This window comes from Corvus moneduloides, chromosome 30 (assembly GCF_009650955.1).
Source record: "Corvus moneduloides isolate bCorMon1 chromosome 30, bCorMon1.pri, whole genome shotgun sequence".
Taxonomy (NCBI): Eukaryota; Metazoa; Chordata; class Aves; order Passeriformes; family Corvidae; genus Corvus; species Corvus moneduloides.
This window is the reverse complement of record NC_045505.1, coordinates 2,308,668-2,327,602: the sequence shown is the minus strand read 5'-3', so window position 1 is coordinate 2,327,602 and position 18,935 is coordinate 2,308,668. Positions and strand designations below refer to the sequence as shown.

The window sequence follows — 18,935 nt, the reverse complement described above, 5'->3', positions numbered from 1 at the left end:
TGGGGCGCGGGGATCGGGCTGGGAACGGGAACCTGCGGGGTGCTTTGATCCCGGGCTGATGGATGGCCCCAGGATCCTTTTTCCCAGCCCAGTGACCTCACACTCCCGGAACGCGCCGGGATCCGTCAGAACTCAGAGATGTCGGTGAAACGCGGCCACTCCGCGCTGCCCCTGCGGGGTCAGGGGGGGTTGAGGGGGTGCAGGGGGTCCCTGGGGGACTGGGAGCGATCCCAGTGTTTTCCCCAGGGATGGGGTCGGGATGAGCTGCGGGATGAGGCGAGGGAGGGAGCCCATGGATGCTGCCCCCCCCAGGCCGGGCCCATCCTGTTCCACTTAATTCCAACACGGAAAATTCCCCTTTTTCTTCCCCATCTGCTCCCATCTGGCCATCAAAGGGGTGAAGCACCAGGAGCGGGGTCTCACTGCCAGGAGCTGTCCTGAGTTCTCCCAGCACGGAGCTGGGAATGTTGGGAATGTCGGGATCAGCCCCGGATGGACGGATGGATGGAGGGATGGATGGACGGATGGAGGGATGGATGGATGGCTGGAACCACATCCCAGGGAACGCTGAGTAATTTTTGTGGGAGCAGCTCTGGGATGGATGGATGGACGGATGGATGGATGGATGGACGGATGGATGGATGGATGGATGGATGGATGGATGGAGGGATGGATGGATGGATGGAGGGATGGACAGACGGATGGCTGGAACCAGATCCCAGGGAACGCTGAGTTATTTTTGTGGGAGCAGCTCTGGGATCCCTCGGAGCTGACTCAGGTTCCTGCCTCTCTCCTGGGCCAAACTCAGAAAAGCCCCTGGAGCTGCAAACCACACCCAGAGCCACCACCCGCGGATGTCCCCAAGGCCTGGGTGTCCCCAGCCCCTCAGACCATCCAGGGTGGGGGTGTCTGGCAGGAGCCCCTCAGCTGCCCCGGAGGGAAGGACCCCGCTCTCCCAGAGCTCCCCCGATCCCGGAGCTGCCCCACCCCCTCCCAGCCCCGCAGCACATCTGGGACACCCCCGGAGCCTTCAAAGCCGTGTCTGGGGAGAGACGAAAGGCCCGGCTCAACCCCTGGCCGGAGATGAAAGGAAAACTCTCCCTCGGCGGCTGGAACGAGTTCCCGGTGCTTCGGAGCGGGGCTGCCGGGGCCCATTCCCTGCGCTGCCTTTCCAGAGGGATTCCGGGGCAGATTCCCGGGGTGGCCGTGGCCCGAGTGGGCTCCGGGCTCCCCACGGGGCTCCCGCGATGCTCCGTGGGTTGGGGGGGATGAGGGGCAAAGGGACGGGGAGGGAAAACTCCTTGAGGACGAGCCCGGGGCTGGGGAGCGGCTGCCGGGCGGATGCGAGCGACAGATTTTCCTCATTTCATCCCAGGAAATTCTATTCCGATTAAAAGGCGTTTGATCTCCACGGAGCAGGCGGGGGGGGGGGGGGCGGGGTGGGGTTGGGTTTCTCTCCGATTGTTGGGCTTTATGGGGCTCATGGATCAACTCAAAGCTCCCAGGATTTTGGGGCTGCAAAATGTGGAGTTGAATTTTGGGGTTTATGAAAAGGTGGAGGAGGAAGGGACGGAGCCACGAACACCCCGGGGTCCCCCCTCTCCCGGTTTTCCAAAAGGTTGATCCCTCTCCATCAGGGAAGGGGAACCCTCCAGCTCCACATCTTCTTCATCGTTAGGAATAAAAGGGTTTTTTCCAGGCTGGAGAAGGGAAACGTCCTGGTGTCGTGGGAGTTTGGGGTCCTCAGGGGGATCCCGGGGGTCTCATGGGATTTGGGGTTTCCTGAGGGCTGGAGGGGATGGATTTGGTTGGGGTTTATTGGCCTAAAAAAGGGGTAAAAGCCACTTAAAAGTGAGGCAGAGCCACCACAAGGGAAAGGCGGGAGGAGGGGGCTGCTATTTCCCTCTGGTCGTTATTCCAGCCCATTCCCGGCTTTCCAGCTCTTTTCCCCCATCCTTCTCTCCTGTTCCCGGTTGAGGAGGAAGAGGAGCATTGACCCTTCCATGGGAAGTGGCTCCAGCCCAGCTCCAGGCTGCGAAGGAGCAGAGGGACCCCCCGATGACCCCTCAGCCGAGCTGTGCCTTGGCCCCCTCAGGCTCTCCACAAACCCCATCCCGAAGGCTCTTCCCAGATATCCTAGCCCAGGGATTTTCAGCCTCCTCGTTAAGCACCGGGCCCATATTGAACCGTTTTATTCCCTTGGTTGCTCTCCAAGCTGAGAATTGTCCTAAAAATAACCATTCCCAGTTCTGTGTGTGATGTTCGCCCCCCTCTCCCAGCCCTGGCTCCGTCCCAGCTCCCCCAGCTCCGGTGAGTTCATCCCGACACCAAAACTGCTCTGTTAGGGACCTTTAATCCCGCTGCCACTTCCTACCCAACCCCCTGGCTGGAGCACGGATTCCCTCGGGAACGGCGGCAGGACTGGGCTCGTGTCCGTGTGTCCGGCGCCCTCCCAGCTGGCCACAGCCCCTGGGAGCCAGGAGACTCCTCTGGGATTCCTGGCTCCAGCCCCAAGCTCTTCCTCAGGGACTCTTCCTCACCGTCTCCCTTGTCCCATCCTCTCTCTCCCTTCCAGACCCTCGGGATGCCGTGAGTGAGGTGGAATTTGGGGGATTTTCTGCTTTTTCCCAGCCAGGGAACAAAGGGCAAATCCAGGCTGAGCCAGCGCTGTGTCCAGGCGGATCCAGGGAGCAGGGACACCATGGTGGCATCGCCGTGTCCTGGAAGGCTTGGGGCACTCTCCCTGTCCCTGGCTGTGCCTGGCACATTCCCGCTTCCAGCCCCCGTTCCCAGGGAACGGCGCAGACTTCCAGAGGAAGGATGGGACCCGCTGTGGCTCCATCAGGATTCCCCTGGGAACAGGGACCCGTGACCCTCCTGCAGGTCCCTCCAGGCCCGTCCCCAAGCTCAGCCTGTCCCCAAGGCCAGCAGCACCCCTGGGTCCCTCTGGAAGCCCCAGGACCCCTCTGCTGCAGCTCCCGGAGCTGAGGGACACCCCCAGAGCCACGCTGGGGACACCCAGCCGGGATTTGTGTCCCTGCACGCGAGGACGGTGTCCCCAGCACCTCCCTCCCCCAGAGCCTCCTGGAGGGTCCCCCCAGCCCCACGAGGCTCATCCGGAGCCTTTGAGGCGCCGCTTCCGCCCTCGCCACATCTTGAGAGCAGATTGGGAAAATGCAAAAAATCTGTTGTTTTCCTTCGGGTGCCTTTGAATCCCTCCCCGGGCAGGAAAAGGGGGATCGGGGCCACCGCCGGACCCTCGGGAGGTGACGAGACCCCCCAGTGGGTCCCAGTGAGGTGCTGGTGACAGTGGGAGCCACGAGGGCTCTCCACGAGCCCAAATACCCCCTAAAATCCAGCAGAGGCTCCTCAGTTCCTGAAGATTCCTCACACTGTCCAGCGCCAGGGAGTAAGGAACGCTGCAAAGGGAAAACTGGGCAATTCCATGAAAAATGGGGCTGGGAAAGGCTGGTGCAGCTGGAGAACGGGGCAGGGTGGCTGGGACTTTGTGGGGCCTGTGGGGAGAGAAGGGGTCAGGGCGAGGGGACAGATTTGAGACTCCTGGGAAGTCTTTGGAGCCACTAGAACTTCTGTCCCCTCCTGTCCCAGTGCCAGGGAACGGGCAGGGAATTCCAGCCGGGAATTCCTTCCCTCGGAGCGAGACCTCACCCCAGGGCTGGGTCACTGTGGGGACTCGGGTCCCCCCTGCAGGGCCACGCTGAGCTCCTCGGTGGCCCCCGGGCACAGGGATGTCCCTGTTTTGGAGACGTCCCCGTTTTTGGGGTGTCCCAGGTGGTTTTGGGGTCTCGCTCGCGCCCCGGCCCCGGCCCGGGCTGTGCCACTGCCGCCCTCTGGCGGCTCCTGCGGGTCCTGCACCCGAGGGGTCCCGGGGTCCCCGCTGCGTCCCCTCCCCTGGATCCCATCTCACGGTCAGTGATGGGATTGGGATGGGGCTGGGAATGGGAACTCACTCAGGGCTGACCCCAAAGCCTCCCTGAAGCCCCCCTGCCCCTCGCCTGTTTCCAGGGAAAAGGGATGGAAACACCACCGCTTCCCCAAAAATACCTTTGGGCTGAAATCCCTGAATCCCAAGGGATTTGTGAGGGGGGAAAGCCACCTCAGAACCGCCTGTGGATGAGGAAGTGAGCAGCTGAACGCTCCCCATCACCCCAAAAAGCCAAAGGTGCCATTCCCACCCGTCCTTCCCAGCTCCCGCCGCGTCCCGGGATCCCAGGGAATTCCAGTGCAGCCAGGCTGGTGAGGGAGCGCTGTATTTGTGGTGGCACAGGGTGATAGCGAGGGTGGCACCGACCCCGGCACCCCCGAGGAGCGAACCAGGAGGAATCCATGTAAAAATAGAGGGAATATTTACACACAGGATCCTTTAAAAAGCCGGGATGTGGAGTGGAAACTCCAGGGCTAGAACACGGCCCAGGGGCTGGGTTTAGGGACTCCAGCAGGTCACAGCCTCAGCCCAAAGGTGCTTCTCGATCCATGGGGTCACCTGAGGAGCCCCTGTCCCCTCCCCTCTCCTCCTGCTTCCACAAAAACTTTTCCCTATTTTTCCCCAGGAACCCTCTCCCTGAGGCTTGGGCAGGCCAGGCCTTGGCCCTGCACCCCTTTCCCCCAACCACCCCTCTCCCCACACACCCGCTGCTGCAACTTCAAGCGTTAAATACGGCATTTATGGTTAAACATGGGATCCCATTCCTTTTTCAAACGACCCCGGAGAGCAGCCGGGAGCAGCATTCCCAGCCCTGCGAGCTTTGGGATGAGCTGCGCTCCTCCCCCAGACCTCGGGGAAGCCCAAACCCCAAAACCACGGAGAGGCAGGGCCCGGCTGGGAGCTCCCGGCAGGAGCACAGAGGTGACAAAGGAGCAGGGCGGTGACACAGGCGGGGACTGCCACCCCCGGGAGCTGCCCTGGGGCGGCACGGAGAGCTCCGAGCTCCGGGCACCGAGTCCTTCCCTTCCCTCCCCCCCCGGAACGAGCAGCGATGGGTGAGGAAAAGCCAGCAGGAAAAAGCCCCTGTGCGGACAGACAGACAAGACAGACAGACGGACGGACACCCCCGCGGCGCCGGGACCGGGGCTCCTGCTCCGTGTCTGCCTCTCCTCCCTGCTCCGCGCCTCTCCCAGGAGCTCAGAAGTCGCTGAGGATGCTGATGTCGGCGAACTCGGCGCGGTACCGGTGCGAGTAGAGGCTCAGCAGCAGCGCCCACTTGAGAGCCATGAAGCTCCACACGCACGACAGGTAGTAGCTCTTGGGGTCAGTCAGGGCTGGCAAAAAAAAGAACCAAAAAAACAGGGATTCGGTGAAAATTCCAGCCCCTGGGAGCTCTGCACAGCCCCCGAGGGCAGCACGGCGCTGTATTCCCTGGAATTCCACTGGCATGGGATGATTTCCTCAGCTCTGCCACCCCCCCTAAACTCGGTTCAGGGATGGGATTTGCGGGAATTCTTGGATTTGGCTCAAGGAAACCACCCCGAGCTGCAGCTCGGTTCGCACCCCTCTCTCCCTCCTCTTCCAAAACTTCACATCGCAGGGAAAAAAGAGGCAAAAAACCAATTCCTCCTTCTAGAGATGCTTTTCTTGCTTGGTGGGATCAATATTTAACTTCCATAAATATTCACTGATCCCTTGTGCAGGTGGGACCAGCCCTGCTCGGGGAACGCCAGGAACAGCCTCTTTTGGGAGAAATCTGCCCATTTCCTCTTTGTTTATCCTAAAGCTGCCTCTTCCTTTGAAGCCAGGGGGGGCTGGCTCTGCTTTTTGAGGGCACCTCAGCGGTGCCACATCCCCTGTCAACGTTTGGGGTTGTTTTGTCACCAAATTTGAGGGACGCTTCCAGAACCAGGTGGGGAAAACAATCCCAGCTTGAGCTGCCTGGGGGAAGGTCACCAAAAATGGAGAGGATTGGTTTGAGGAACGCACAAAGCAGCATTTTCCTGGTAAATTCCAGTCATTCCGTGTCCCAGCCCTAAAATCATTCCCTTGTGCAGGGGTTCTACCTTGCCCCAGATTAGGACTTTCCCTAAAAAAACCCAATTTTCTCCCCAAACAGTTTTTCCTCCCGTCTCCAAGAAAGGAGGGGAAGGCAAATATTTGGTTTTCCCTTCATATCTGTATTTTTAAGGATTTCACACATGGATTTTCATCCCTTTGCACCAGGAAAACTCCACGGGGAGTTTCTTTAGGCTGAGCCAAGGGGTGTTTTTGGGGTTGTGACCCCACACAGCTTCTCTACCCCCCACCCCAGGACAACCCCGTGGGGCTTCTCAACAAACAACAAACACAGAAAACCTCCAAGAAAACAACCCCCAAACGTTCTCCCTTTGGTCTGGGGCCAAGGAGATCGCGGGAGGGATTTGGAGCCGTTCCTTAGGGAACGTTCAGGGGTTTGGAGCAGGGAATGCTGAGTCAGCGCTGAGGCCTCGGGCTTGGAGCTGCTCCAGGAGGGATGGACTCGACCTTAAGTCATGGAAAGGAGGAAATTCCCAGGTTTTTTGGGGACTTTGTCATGGAAATGAGGCAATTCCAGGTTTTTTGGATGGCGGGGTGGCCTCGGGATGGCTCCTGTGGCAGCAATATCCCAGCAGGGCAGGGAAATTTGGTGACATCCCTGCAGCCCGGCCCCACACGAGGAGGTGGCAGGAGCACCCCCAGCCCTGCTCTGTCCCCTGAATCCCCTCCCAGTATTCCCAGTCCCTCCCAGTACTCACACTGGTGCTGGGTGATGGCCAGGGCCAGGAAGGCGCAGAAGCCCAGCCCGGAGAGGGCGGAGAAGAGGATCCCGACGCAGAGGAAGAACCTCAGCCCTTTTAACCAGGTCCTCCAGTAATCCTGCAGGTACATCACATGCGTGATTAGGGCCCAGAGCGCCAGCACACCTGTCCAGGTGACAGCAGGGACATCAGAACGGCACCCATGGACAGGTAAAACACAGCCCAACCCCCCCAGAGCACCTGGGAGCTCCAGGGAACACCTGGCAACAGCAGGACACCTGTCCAGGTGACAGCAGGGACATCAGAACGGCCCCTCAGCCCCTCCTGCCCAACCCATCCCTGTGGCTGCCAGGACCTGCTGCCCCTCAGCCCCCCGTGGCCACATTCCCTGCTCAGGACAGGCCGGATTCCCACCCTGGGACCCCCACCAGATGCTCCATGACCAATCCCCCCGTGCTGGCAGGAGGGATTTGGGAGCAGGGCAGATGCCACGGCCACAACTGCAGAGTCACCGCTCCCCAAACACTGCCCCAGGGTCTGGTGACAGAGCTGAGCCCTCAGCTTCCCCAAAATCCACCTCCCCCACTTCCTCATGCCCCGGGCTCCAGCGCTTCCAGCCCACATTTCCGACTGAAATAGGGAACTTGGGGTTTTGAGTCAGCAAAAAGCTGCTCCCTGCTGAGCTGGCCCCGATGACTCAGCAGAATGGACCCAAATGCTGAGTCAAGGTTTGGTGTTCCCACCCCAAAATCGCCGCTGCCGCCCCGAGCTCTGGGTGGAGAGGGCAGCACCTGAGCCCCTCGAGTTCCCCTGACCCCGATCCAAGCCCCGGCCCAGCTCCCCAGGGGCAGCTCTGGGCCAAAACACCACCTCAAAAACTGAGGGCTTCAAACGACTTTTCCAGGGAAATGAAATAAAAGTTGTAACTTATTGAAAGCTTGGGGTGACTGACTGCAGGAGCTGCAGGTTTGCACCTCAGGGATTCCCCCCAGATCCCCTCCTCCTTCCCTAAAGCACTTTGTCCCTAAACCCTGAGCCACGGGACAAAACCCCGGAGCAGCAGCAGAGCCTGGACAGCTCCAGTCCCACCCTGGGTTAAAACAACACCCAAACGCCTCCATAAAAACACAAAAAAATCCCTGTGGATTCACCCCACACCCGAGGGCTGCAGTGGCCCTGGAGCAGGAGCTCCTCCATCAGACACAATCCACAAGGATTTCCCACAGGGAAGCTCCCTCTGAATCCAACTCCAATTATCCCAGGGACACAAAGCCCCAGGAAAAGGAAACAACCCCAAAGAGCCCCACCTGAGGCAAGGAGAGAGGAGCTCACAGGTATCGGGACTAGATCAATTCCTGGTTAAAACACAAAACCCTCCCAGCGCCCCTGGGAGGAGCTGGAATAAATCCCAGAAGTTCAAAGCAGGCCTGGAAGCCGGGGCACAATTCCCCCCCCCCCCCCCTCCCAACCAGCAGACCCAAATATTTGGATAATATCTGGGTTGTTTGAGCTCAAGGGAAACAAACTTTCCCTCTCTACAAACATCCAAACAAAAACTGGGACAAACACCAGGTTTTGTCAGTCGCCTGCTCCTCCCCGAGGAGATCCTTCAATCCCAGGGAAAGCAGGGATGTTTGTTGGGAACGAGCTCAGCTCCACGTGCTCACGGCAGGGCCCTGTGTCCCACACGGAGATCCCGGGGAAAAACAACAAATCTGCAGCAGAGGCCAAAAAAAAAAATCCCCAAACAAACACAAAAAACCACGGAGTTATTCCGCAAGGTGCCCCCTGATTCCAGCACTCCTGCAAGGAGCATCCCGATTCCAGCTCCAAACGGGTGGTGATGGCAAAGGAAATGAGGGTAAAAATGAAAAATGACATTAAAAACTCCCCGCAAAGTCCCAGAAAATGGTGATCAATTCCAAGACATTTTTTTTCCCCGTGTGTTTACAAAGCCTTCAGTCCTTTTCCAGCTAAACAAGTCCCTTTTATCCACTCCAGCTGCAGCATCAGCTGGAATGAGCTGAAATCCCCACTCCAACAGGAGCCGGAGCTTTGCCAACTGAAATGTTGCCATTTCCATGTTTTCCAAACTTTGCCTCTCCTGGGGGATCCCAGGAGCCTCAGCTGGGTTTGGAATAGGTCAGAAACGGGGGGGTTTTCCTGCCAAAACTGCTGGGGATCCACACTGAAATATTTTAGGGAAACAGCTCCGGAACGAGAGGAACCTTTGGAATATTCTGGTGTTGCAGCTGACCCCGAGTTCAGCTTCCACTCCTTCCGTTTCTCAGGTGTTCTTAAAACTCCAAGAGTCTCCAAAGCCCCCACGACTGGGTGGAAATGGAACGAAACCCCTGGGGAGAGCCAGGGAAGGACTTTCTGGGGTCTGGGATGGAGCTACAGCCCCCGCCGGGAGTTTCTGCCTCCAACAGGGCCACGGGGCCGGGCTGGGATTTGGGATGATCCCAAAAGTCCCAGGTCTGCACCGCGGAGATCCTGGGGATTGGGGAGCTGCTCTTTCCAGGCAGCAGTGGGGGATTCTCACTCCCAAAGCCGACTGGAAGGACTGGAAGGGCTGCTCAGCACCTGGAATTCCATAATTACAGGGAACTGAGGGCTCCAGTCCCAGCCTCGGTTTCCCTCCGTGGAACTTTAACATTAGACTTGGGTTTAATAAAGTTTTGACTGTAAATAACAGAGAATGAGTGAAATTTAGCGCAGGCAGCACTGGAGGGCTGATTCCCAAGCAGGAAAGGTTCTCTGGGAGATAAGGGAAGGATCAACAAACTGATTGCAGAGACAAAGCTGGAGATTCCTCGGGATCAGGAGGAATTCTTCCAGCCAGGAAGTGTGTGGATAAACATCCCCAAACACAGATCCAAAGGCACAGCAGAGGCATTAAAAATGAGATAAACATGGACCAACAGGCAGAGCTTGGCTTAATCAGGGCACCTTAACGAGGATCTGCAAATTTCGCTGTCAAAATTCCACTGTCAGAATTCCTCCCTGAACACAAAACACAGCAGAAAAACCCTTCATGTGCTCTTTCTCCTGCGTTTCTGGTTCAAGACCCCCCGGCTTTGTGCCACCCAGCAAAGCAAAGTGTGGGAATTCGCTGCTGAATCCCAGTTCCAGCTGGAATTAAAAGCTTTTTTTTGGAGGGAGAGGAAGCAGAGATGAGCCCAGTCCCGCACCTCATCCCTGGATGCTTTCTAAATTTTAACTTTTCTTTCTACTCTTCCTCCAGGAGTTCAGCCAGGGAAGCCCTGGAGCTGCAGGACTCTGTCCTGCTCCGACCCAATCATTAACCCAGAGCCACAGACACCCGAATCTCCCAGATTTCTGGGCATATTACGGTACAGTTTTACCCCTGTGATCCAAATCCCTCTTCCAGAGCGGTCTGGCACAGCTGCTTCCAGCATTTGGGGAAATCAGGAGGATTTCTTTGCTTCCCTAAAAACCTCAGTCCCAGGAAAGGGGCTCCTCGGCCCCATTTCTGTCCTGACACCCCCACAGCCCTGACACCCCCCTGGGGAAGGGGCTCCTCGGCCCCATTTCTGTCCTGACACCCCCATAACCCTGACACCCCCCTCAAACCTCCCCTCAGCCCTGGGGAAGGGGCTCCTCGGCCCCATTGCTGCCCTGACACCACCCAAAGCCCTGACACCCCTCCCAAACCCCCCTCAGCCCTGAGATCCCCCCTCAAACCTCCCCTCAGCCCTGGGGAAGGGGCTCCTCGGCCCCACTGCTGCCTGACACCCCCATAGCTCTGACACCCCTCCCAACACCCCCTCAGCCCTGAGATCCCCCCTCAAACCTCCCCTCAGCCCTGGGGAAGGGGCTCCTCGGCCCCACCATCGCCCTGGACCCGCTCACACCCCTCACAGCCCCCTCAGCTCCGGGGAAGGGGCTCCTCACTCCCCCCTCAGCTCTCACGCCCCCCCAGCTCCCTCAGGGCTCAGGAAGGGGCTTCTCGGCCCCATCGCTGCCCCCACCCGCTCCCTCAGGCTCAGCCCCCTCACGCCGCCGGCCCCGATGCCCTCCCTCACCCGGAGCCCCCTCAGCCCTCACAGCCCCGGCCCGGCGCCCCCTCGCCCCCCGGCCCCGTACCCGAGAGCCCCCCGGCCGCGGCCGTGCCGGGCTGGCGCAGCGCGGGCACGGCGCTCCAGGCGCAGAAGGCCGAGAGGCCGCTCAGGGCGCCGAAGGACGCGTAGGCGACACGGAGCGCCAGAGCCCCGCGCAGCGCCATGGCGGCCTCAGCGCGGCCCGCCCCCGGCACCGGGACACGCCCCGGGAGCGGGACAGGAACCCGCCCCCGGCACCGGGACACGCCCCGGGAGCGGGACAGGAACCCGCCCCCGGCACCGGGACACGCCCCGGGAGCGGGACAGGAACCCGCCCCCGGCACCGGGACACGCCCCGGGAGCGGGACAGGAACCCGCCCACGGCACCGGGACACGCCCCGGGATCGGGACAGGAACCCGCCCACGGGGCAGGGACACGCCCCGGGAACGGGACAGGAACCCGCCCACGGGACAGGGACACGCCCCCGGCACGGGGACACGCCCCGGGACCGGGAGAGGGACCCGCCCACGGGAACGGGACACGCCCACGGAACGGGACAGGGACCCGCCCACGGGGCAGGGACACGCCCCGGGAAAGGGACAGGAACCCGCCCACGGGACAGGGACACGCCCCCGGCACCGGGACACGCCCCGGGACCGGGAGAGGGACCCGCCCACGGGAACGGGACACGCCCACGGAACGGGACAGGGACCCGCCCACGGGACAGGGACACGCCCCGGGAACGGGACAGGGACCCGCCCCCGGCACCGGGACACGCCCCGGGAACGGGACAGGGACCCGCCCCCGGCACCGGGACACGCCCCGGGAAAGGGACAGGGACCCGCCCCCGGCACCGGGACACGCCCCGGGAGCGGGACAGGGACCCGCCCACGGGACCGGGACACGCCCCGGGAACGGGACAGGGACACGCCCACGGGAACGGGACAGGGACACGCGCACGGCACCGGGACACGCCCCCGGCACCGGGACACGCCCCGGGAACGGGACAGGGACCCGCCCACGGCAACGGGACTCGCCCCGGGAACGGGACAGGGACCCGCCCACGGCACCGGGACACGCCCCGGGAACGGGACAGGGACCCGCCCACGGCAACGGGACACGCCCCGGGACCGGGACAGGGACCCGCCCACGGCACCGGGACACGCCCCGGGAACGGGACAGGGACCCGCCCACGGCAACGGGACACGCCCCGGGACCGGGACAGGAACTCGCCCACGGGACAGGGACACGCCCCGGGAACGGGACAGGGACCCGCCCACGGCACCGGGACACGCCCCGGGAACGGCACCGGGACCCGCCCACGGGAACGGGACACGCCCCGGGACCGGGACAGGAACCCGCCCACGGGACAGGGACACGCCCCGGGAACGGCACCGGGACCCGCCCACGGGAACGGGACACGCCCCGGGACCGGGACAGGAACCCGCCCACGGGACAGGGACACGCCCCGGGAACAGGACAGGGACCCGCCCACGGCACCGGGACACGCCCCGGGAACGGGACAGGGACCCGCCCACGGCACCGGGACACGCCCCGGGAACGGGACAGGGACCCGCCCACGGCACCGGGACACGCCCCGGGAACGGGACAGGGACCCGCCCACGGGAACGCGACACGCCTCGGGACTGGCACCGGGACACGCCCCGGGAACGGGACAGGGATACGCCCACGGCACCGGGACACGCCCCGGGACCGGGACACTCCCCCTCAGCCACCGGGACACGCCCCCGGGCACGCTCCCGGCCACCGGGACACGCACACCGGGACCGCGACACAGCACCGGGACACGCCCACAGACACCGGGACACGCCCATTGATACCGGGACACGCACACCGGGACCGCGACACGGAACCGGGAGACGGCACCGAGACACGCCCACCGACACCGGGACACGCTCACAGACACTGGGACACGGCCATCGATACCGGGACACGCACACCGGGACCGCGACACGGAACCGGGAGACGGCACCGGGACACGCCCACCGACTCCGGGACACGCCCATCGATACCGGGACACGCCCACCGACAGCGGGACACGCCCACAGACACCGGGACACGCCCCCGGGCCCGCCCCGCCCCAGCGCGCCCCCTGGCGGACGGGCGGACTGAGGAGGGGACACGGAGGGACCGGGACACCGCGGGGGGGACACGGAGGGGACACGGAGGGGACACGGAGAGCACGGGATCCCGCGGGACACAGGGCTCAGGTGGGGGACAGGGGCGGCACCCGGGGACACCGGGATGTGGGGAGCGCGTGGCGCTGGGGACATCTCCGAGTGGCTTTCGCTTCCTCCCGGGGGAGTTTTCCTTCCCCCCGGCCCATCCTGTGGGATTGCGGTCTGGGGACACCTCATCAAAGCCCTCGAAGACTTTTTGGGGCTTTGCTGTTCCCTTTTTTCCCTTCCCCTTTTTTATTTAATCTTTTTTTAACACTTTTTCCCTTTCCAAGCCCTTGGCTGGATCTGGCTCTGCTTCATCCACGGGGACAGAAGCTTCCAGTCGGGATTGGGATGAGAATGGGGGTTTCCCACCTTATTTCTCATCGTTAATTAATTAATTGTCCTGCGAGTGACGTGGGGACAGAGGCACTCCCAGAGCCTCAGGGAACGCGCTCCCTGCTCTATCCCAGCCCACAATGGCTTTTCCTGAATTTCCCGGGTTCCGTCTCTTCCCAGAAGATCTTCCCCGGAGTGGGGAAGCTCCGCTGGGCTGTCGGACGCCTGCTCTAGATGGCAGCAGCCTCCTTCCCTTTCCCTGACACCACATTCCCTACTCTTCATCCACCTCCCAATCCCTCCTCCTCCTCATCCATCTCCCTTTCCCTGCTCTTCATCCATCCCTCCACCCCTCCTTGCTGTCCCCCCATGGAATTCAGGCCTTTGGAGGAGCTGGACGGGGCTTGGAGCACCCTGGGATGGTGGAAATGTCCCTGCCCTTGGCACGGGACGGGCTTTAAGGTCCCCTTCAACCCAAACTATTCCTTGATCCCAAGTCTCGCCCTCCCTGGTGTCCCCAAACCCGGCACAGATCCCGGCTGTGGGGTGGGGACGAGCGACAAACCCTGGGAGGACGCGGAGGATCCCTGGTTTTGGCGGACACGCCGGGACTGAGCCGCTGGGATTGAGGGACGAGGCCTCGGCTCCGCCGGGTCGGGAGCAGCTCACGGGGAAAGGTTCGTGCAGCACCGCCGACCCTGGAGCCTCCTCACATTCCTGGCTGGAGACCGCAAAAAATTCCCGGGGGAGCTTCCCTGGAGCTGTTCTGCCCCTCACACCTCACGCTGAGCTCTGCCTCTATCCTGTGGCTCCTTCGGGGTCAGCGACGCTGGATCGCAGCCTGACTCATCCCGGAGCTTATCCCGGTCCCCAAAGCCCCGGTGACATCCCTAAAACCCCGGCGACATCCCCAAAACCCCAGCGACATCCCTAAAACCCCGGCGACATCCCTAAAACTCCGCGTGTCCTTGGAAGGGCCCTGCAAGGACCTGCAGGTCCTGCCTGCCCGGGGAGGGGCGTGACCGCCGTGGGTTTTTAAGCGTAAAAACCTCGAGAGCAGCAAAACAAAATCTCATTTCCTGTTGTTCCTGCAGGAATTCGGCTCCCTGGGCACGTCCCTGGAGCGGAACAAGCGGCGTCAGCAGGCGCCCGGCAGCTCCGTGGAGCCCAGACAGGTGAAATCGGCTCCTCCTCGCCCCGATTCCCCTCACGCCCAATTCCCCCGCGGGGATTTGGAGCCGATTTGTGTCATCGCGGCTCTGCTGACTCTGCCGACTCTGCCAGGGCCACAGAGATGCTGTGGGATGATTTTCTTACGGGTGGAAAACGGCTCCGAGCTGAGGAGAAGCAAAGTCTGGGGGTTGGGGTTTTGGGGTTCTTTTTTTTGTTTTTGTTTGGTTTTTTGTTAGATCAAAGTTCAAATTTAGGGAAGATCAGCAGAAATTCATCCAGCAGGATTTTGGGGAGATAAAATAAGGGGAGAGGGCTAGGGTTGGCTCTGTCTGGGGGCTCGGATGGGTCCTGGGGACAGAACCCACACCGGGAGCTGTTCCTACCCTGAGCCCAAAGTGAGGGACAGGAGGGCGATGCCGATGTCACCGGCTGAGGTGACATCGCCCGGGCGGCTGAGGTGGAATCGTCCGGCGGCTGAGGTGACATCGCCTGGCGTGTCCCGGCCGGTGGCACTTCAGGGCCTGGGTCACCTCGCCCCAGGGGAAGAGCTCTGCCAGCTCAGGAGAATCTCACCCAAGAGGTGACTGCAGCTGGAATTCCACCAGCCCCGGGAGGGCAGGGGAGGCACCGGCGCCTGGAGCCGGCTCTGGGGCAGGAATCGGCTTTTTGATCGGTTTGTGCTGCAAATGGGGATTCCCAGCAGGAAAGGCAGTGCCAGTGTGGGATATCCCACCCCGGGACATCCCAGAACCCCAGACTGGTTTGGGCTGGAGGGACCTTAAAGCCCATCCCGTGCCACCCCAGGGACACCTTCTGCGATCCCAGGGTGCTCCAAGGCCCGTCCAGCCTGGCCTGAGACCCTTCCAGGGATGGGGCAGCCACAGCTTCCCTGGGAATTCCATTCCAGGCCCTCACCACCCTCACGGGGGTGGAATTCCATCCCAAACCCTCAGCCTGATCGGCCGTGGGTGGCCCTGCTCCGAGGGAACCCCCAGTGGATGGGATGGAAATGAAGACGGGGAGAGGAGGAACCGCTCCAGGTGGGAACAGCAACGTTCCCGTTCTCCCACCCCAGCCCGGCCCACCCGCAGCTCCCACCCTGCTGAGGGATTTTCACCTTTTGACCCAAAACTGGCTTCCCAGCCCCTCAGAGCTGCCCACCCCAGGGAGCAGCTCAGGGTAACACCTGGATTTTCCAGAGCTGTGGACCTTGGCCCTGTTCCCCAGCACCTGGTGCCCAGGTTGCCCAGAGCGGAGTCGTTTTCCTGGTTATTGCTCCTGCCCGGAGAGCCCCGGGAACAGCTGGGAAACAGCCGGATTTACCGGATGAGGGATCCTTCCTCCTCCTCCCTCCGCCCCGGAGCGAGGACAGCTCCGTGGGGGCTGGATCTGGGAACAAAAGGAGGAAAATCATCCGGGATGGAGCAGCCCTGTTTGTTTCCCGAGAGCTGGGAACAGCCTGGAGTTTTATCCTGAGAGTTTGTCCTTGAGGCCTTTTTGTTTTCCCTCTTTTAAAGAAACATTTCACCGATGGGAATAACTGGGATTTAGAACCCAGGAATGTTAAAGACCCAAATGCGAAAAGAAGAACAGGTTGAGGAAATGGGGAGGTCCCAGCTCTTCCTGGTGCAAGGAATGGCTGCAAATCCCACCTTTGGGAAAAACATTGGTTTTCCTTCTCCTCTCTCTGGGTTACTGGTGGGACTTGATGACCTTAGAGGGCCTTTCCAACCTGAACAATTCCACTTTTCCACGGTTTTCTGGATGATCAGCTCTTGCTGGACTCAGATCTGAGGTGCTTGCAGCTCCTCGGAGACGCAAATCTGGGAATTGTTTCAGGAAGAAGCCGAGTGGGCACGGAAAGACCGGGAGAACAAGACACATCACGTTCCCCAGATGATAATGAGGGAATGAAATGAAACTGCCTGCGAGACCAAAACCCTCTTTCCTTCCTTCCTTCCTTCCTTCCTTCCTTCCTTCCTTCCTTCCTTCCTTCCTTCCTTCCTTCCTTCCTTCCTTCCTTCCTTCCTTCCTTCCTTCCTTCCTTCCTTCCCCAAGAGCTGCATCCCCTCCACGGCAGCAATTCCTGCCTGAGCGATCACCCGTGGATGATCCAGAAATGGATCACACCCAGAATTGGGGAACGCGGCTCAGACAATTCCTAAAGCTCTTGTTCCAACCCAATAAAGCCCTGGGTAATAACAAGGGGTATCACATAATTTGTGTTAATTCCGGAATTGCTGCTAATTCCGGGCCAATAAGGAGATAAAACACAGCGGTGGAGCCGCTTATTAAATTACAAATCATCCCGGCTAAATCCGAGGATTATTTAACACCGAGGGTTTCGGGAAGACACTCAGAAAACTGCGCCGGAATAACGATGTCAGGGGAGCAGGAGCGTTAATCAAAGTAATGAAAACATAAATTAGGGGAGGCTGGGCCAATAAACAGGAAATAAATAGGGTTGGAGGGAGAAAAATACATAAAGCAGCAGCATTAAAGGATAAACCCACGGCGTTTGGAGCGCAGTAAATTCCCAGCCGTTTTCCCCAGGATTGGATTTTCGGGGCTGATTTGTGGCCACGTCCCGGCGAACCGGGGAGATGATAAATATGGAAGATTTCCTCCCCCCCCACCTGCCAGCCAAAGCCTCTTGGGGGGCACTGAGAGGTCCCAGGTTTCTCCTGGAATTTCCCCCATGCCAGGGGATGAGACCCAACCACTCGTTTCCAGGAAATGGAGCCAAAATAAGGGATGGAATAGAAATATTGGGATTTAACTCCGATTTCACTCCATTCTGCCTTTGGGGTGCAAAGGACGGGGAGCAGGGACAGCATTTGCTGCCCTGTGGATCCACGGGTCCCGTTTAGGACTCGGGATATTGGGAAGAGATCCATCCCCGGGAGGGTGGTGAGGCCAGAACTCCCCCAAAGCCACCCGGAGCTCGGCAGGGGCCGGGAGATTAATGATTGCTCAAGTGCGGAGTTAAACGGGCGATAAGAGTTTGATAAGGCAGAGCTGCCGCCCGTGGCGGGGCAGGAGCTGCTGCTCCCAGCGATCCAGAGCCGGGCGGCCGGAGCAGCCTCTGGAAGCGGCCGGGATGGGTGACCCCGCACCCGGCTGGGGCACGGCCACAATTCCCTGGCGTTCCCGAGCCTGGGAAGGCCAGCGGGGAAGTGCGGGGGGCACTGGGGGTGTTGGGATCGCCCAGGGATGGGATGAGGGACCACCCCGGGCTCAGGGACACCCCCAGGGACACCTCAGGGCCACCATCACTGCTGTGTGATGGCCTCAAACCCCCCCGAAAGCACCTCACTGGTCCAGTAACACCGGGACACTGGGCTGGACAGAGCCACTGGTCCGCACTGGGATGCTCCGCCTGATTTCCCGAGGGATTGGGATCCCCACACCTCCCACAGCCCCCAGGGGCAGCGGGGTCTGTGATCCCCGGCCCTCGCACACCCCATCCCGCGTCCCGGAGCTGCTCCAGGCCATCCCCCACAGGCTCGGGAAGGGCTCTCAGCTCCAGCGGGACTGGGAGCCGTTCCCAGGAATGCGGGGTGGGAGGAAGCGAGGAGACAAAGGGGCAGGGAGGGAGCTTCGGGAAAGGGCTGGGGGGACCCTCATTCCTGGGTCTGGACTGCGATGGGATTGGGATGGGATGGGATGAGGCGGTGGAAGCCTCAGCCAAAAGAGGAACCGCCCGCGGTCCCCGGTGGGGCCCAGGGCAGGTGTCTCTCCCTCGGCTGCCGGGGTGGGGCTGCCCGGGCTCCAAGAGCTGCTGCCTTCCTCAGGCCTCTTCCTCCTTCTCCTAACGAGCTCTGATTTGCATGGGGGGACGTGTCTGTGCACGGCCGGCATCCCCCGCCCGTGCCGGGGACCCGGGGCCCGTCCCAGGGAATCCTGGGGGCAGCTCCTGGGTGGGGGGACTCCAGCACGGGGGAGGTTGTTGTGATCCCGGAGCGGCTGCGGCAGCGCCGGGAGCCTCCAGGAATCCCGGGAAAAGCGTCCTCGGCCTCCAGGCGCTTGCAGAGGCAGCGGGGGGGAGGAGGGATCGGGGGCAGGAAGGATCAGGATCGTGTCCCGCTGCTTAAGGATGTGCCCAAGGCCAGGCTGGGAGGCCCCGTCTCGGAGGGACAGATTTGGGGACACCGATGTGACCCCCAGAGCCCCTCGGGTGCCTGGGCAGGAGGGGGAGCAGGGGAGGCTCGAGGCTCTTTCCCCAAATTCCTTGAATCCAGCTGATGTTTCCCATCCCTGCTCTAGCTGGGGTGGGGGCCGATTTAAAGGCAGATTTGAATTTTAAAATTGGGATTTATTTCAAGAGGAAAGGCTCCTTTTGGCAGAACCCCCTTTCCTTTTTTGCCAAAAGCCCCAGCAAAAGCTCTCCCAGGACCGCTGGGCCTTGCTCCAGCTTTGCTGCTCCGGCCGGGGGCTGGGGGCCACCTCCCC

At 61.2% G+C, this 18,935-nt stretch overlaps 1 protein-coding gene across 2 annotated transcripts; it reads right to left on the bottom strand.

Annotated features, from left to right (window-relative positions):
• Positions 1 to 4,255: 4,255 nt before the first annotated feature.
• On the bottom strand, positions 4,256 to 11,006 carry SLC48A1 (solute carrier family 48 member 1). Of its 2 annotated transcripts, none has more exons than XM_032094200.1 (3): positions 10,837 to 11,006; positions 6,724 to 6,891; positions 4,256 to 5,280 (listed from the first exon to the last, which is right to left on the bottom strand). In XM_032094200.1, the coding sequence occupies exons 1-3, from the start codon at positions 10,973 to 10,975 to the stop codon at positions 5,144 to 5,146; spliced, it is 444 nt and encodes a 147-aa protein (XP_031950091.1). In that variant the 5' UTR covers positions 10,976 to 11,006; the 3' UTR covers positions 4,256 to 5,143. The 2 variants fall into 2 exon arrangements, with proteins under 2 accessions (XP_031950091.1, XP_031950090.1); XM_032094199.1 differs by lacking the exon at positions 10,837 to 11,006 and adding an exon at positions 6,967 to 7,430 and having other exon boundaries at positions 6,724 to 6,844.
• Positions 11,007 to 18,935: the final 7,929 nt, after the last annotated feature.

Excerpts from the sequence above, each read along its gene's own strand:
- SLC48A1 (XM_032094199.1), bottom strand. The coding sequence starts at position 7,350 with ATGTGGGCTGGAAGCGCTGGAGCCCGGGGCATGAGGAAGTGGGGGAGG. Across the intron at positions 6,845-6,966 it reads GTGTTCCCTGGAGCTCCCAG|GATTACTGGAGGACCTGGTT; the intron begins GTGCTCTGGGGG and ends ATGTACCTGCAG. Across the intron at positions 5,281-6,723 it reads GGCCATCACCCAGCACCAGT|CCCTGACTGACCCCAAGAGC; the intron begins GTGAGTACTGGG and ends TTTTTTTGCCAG.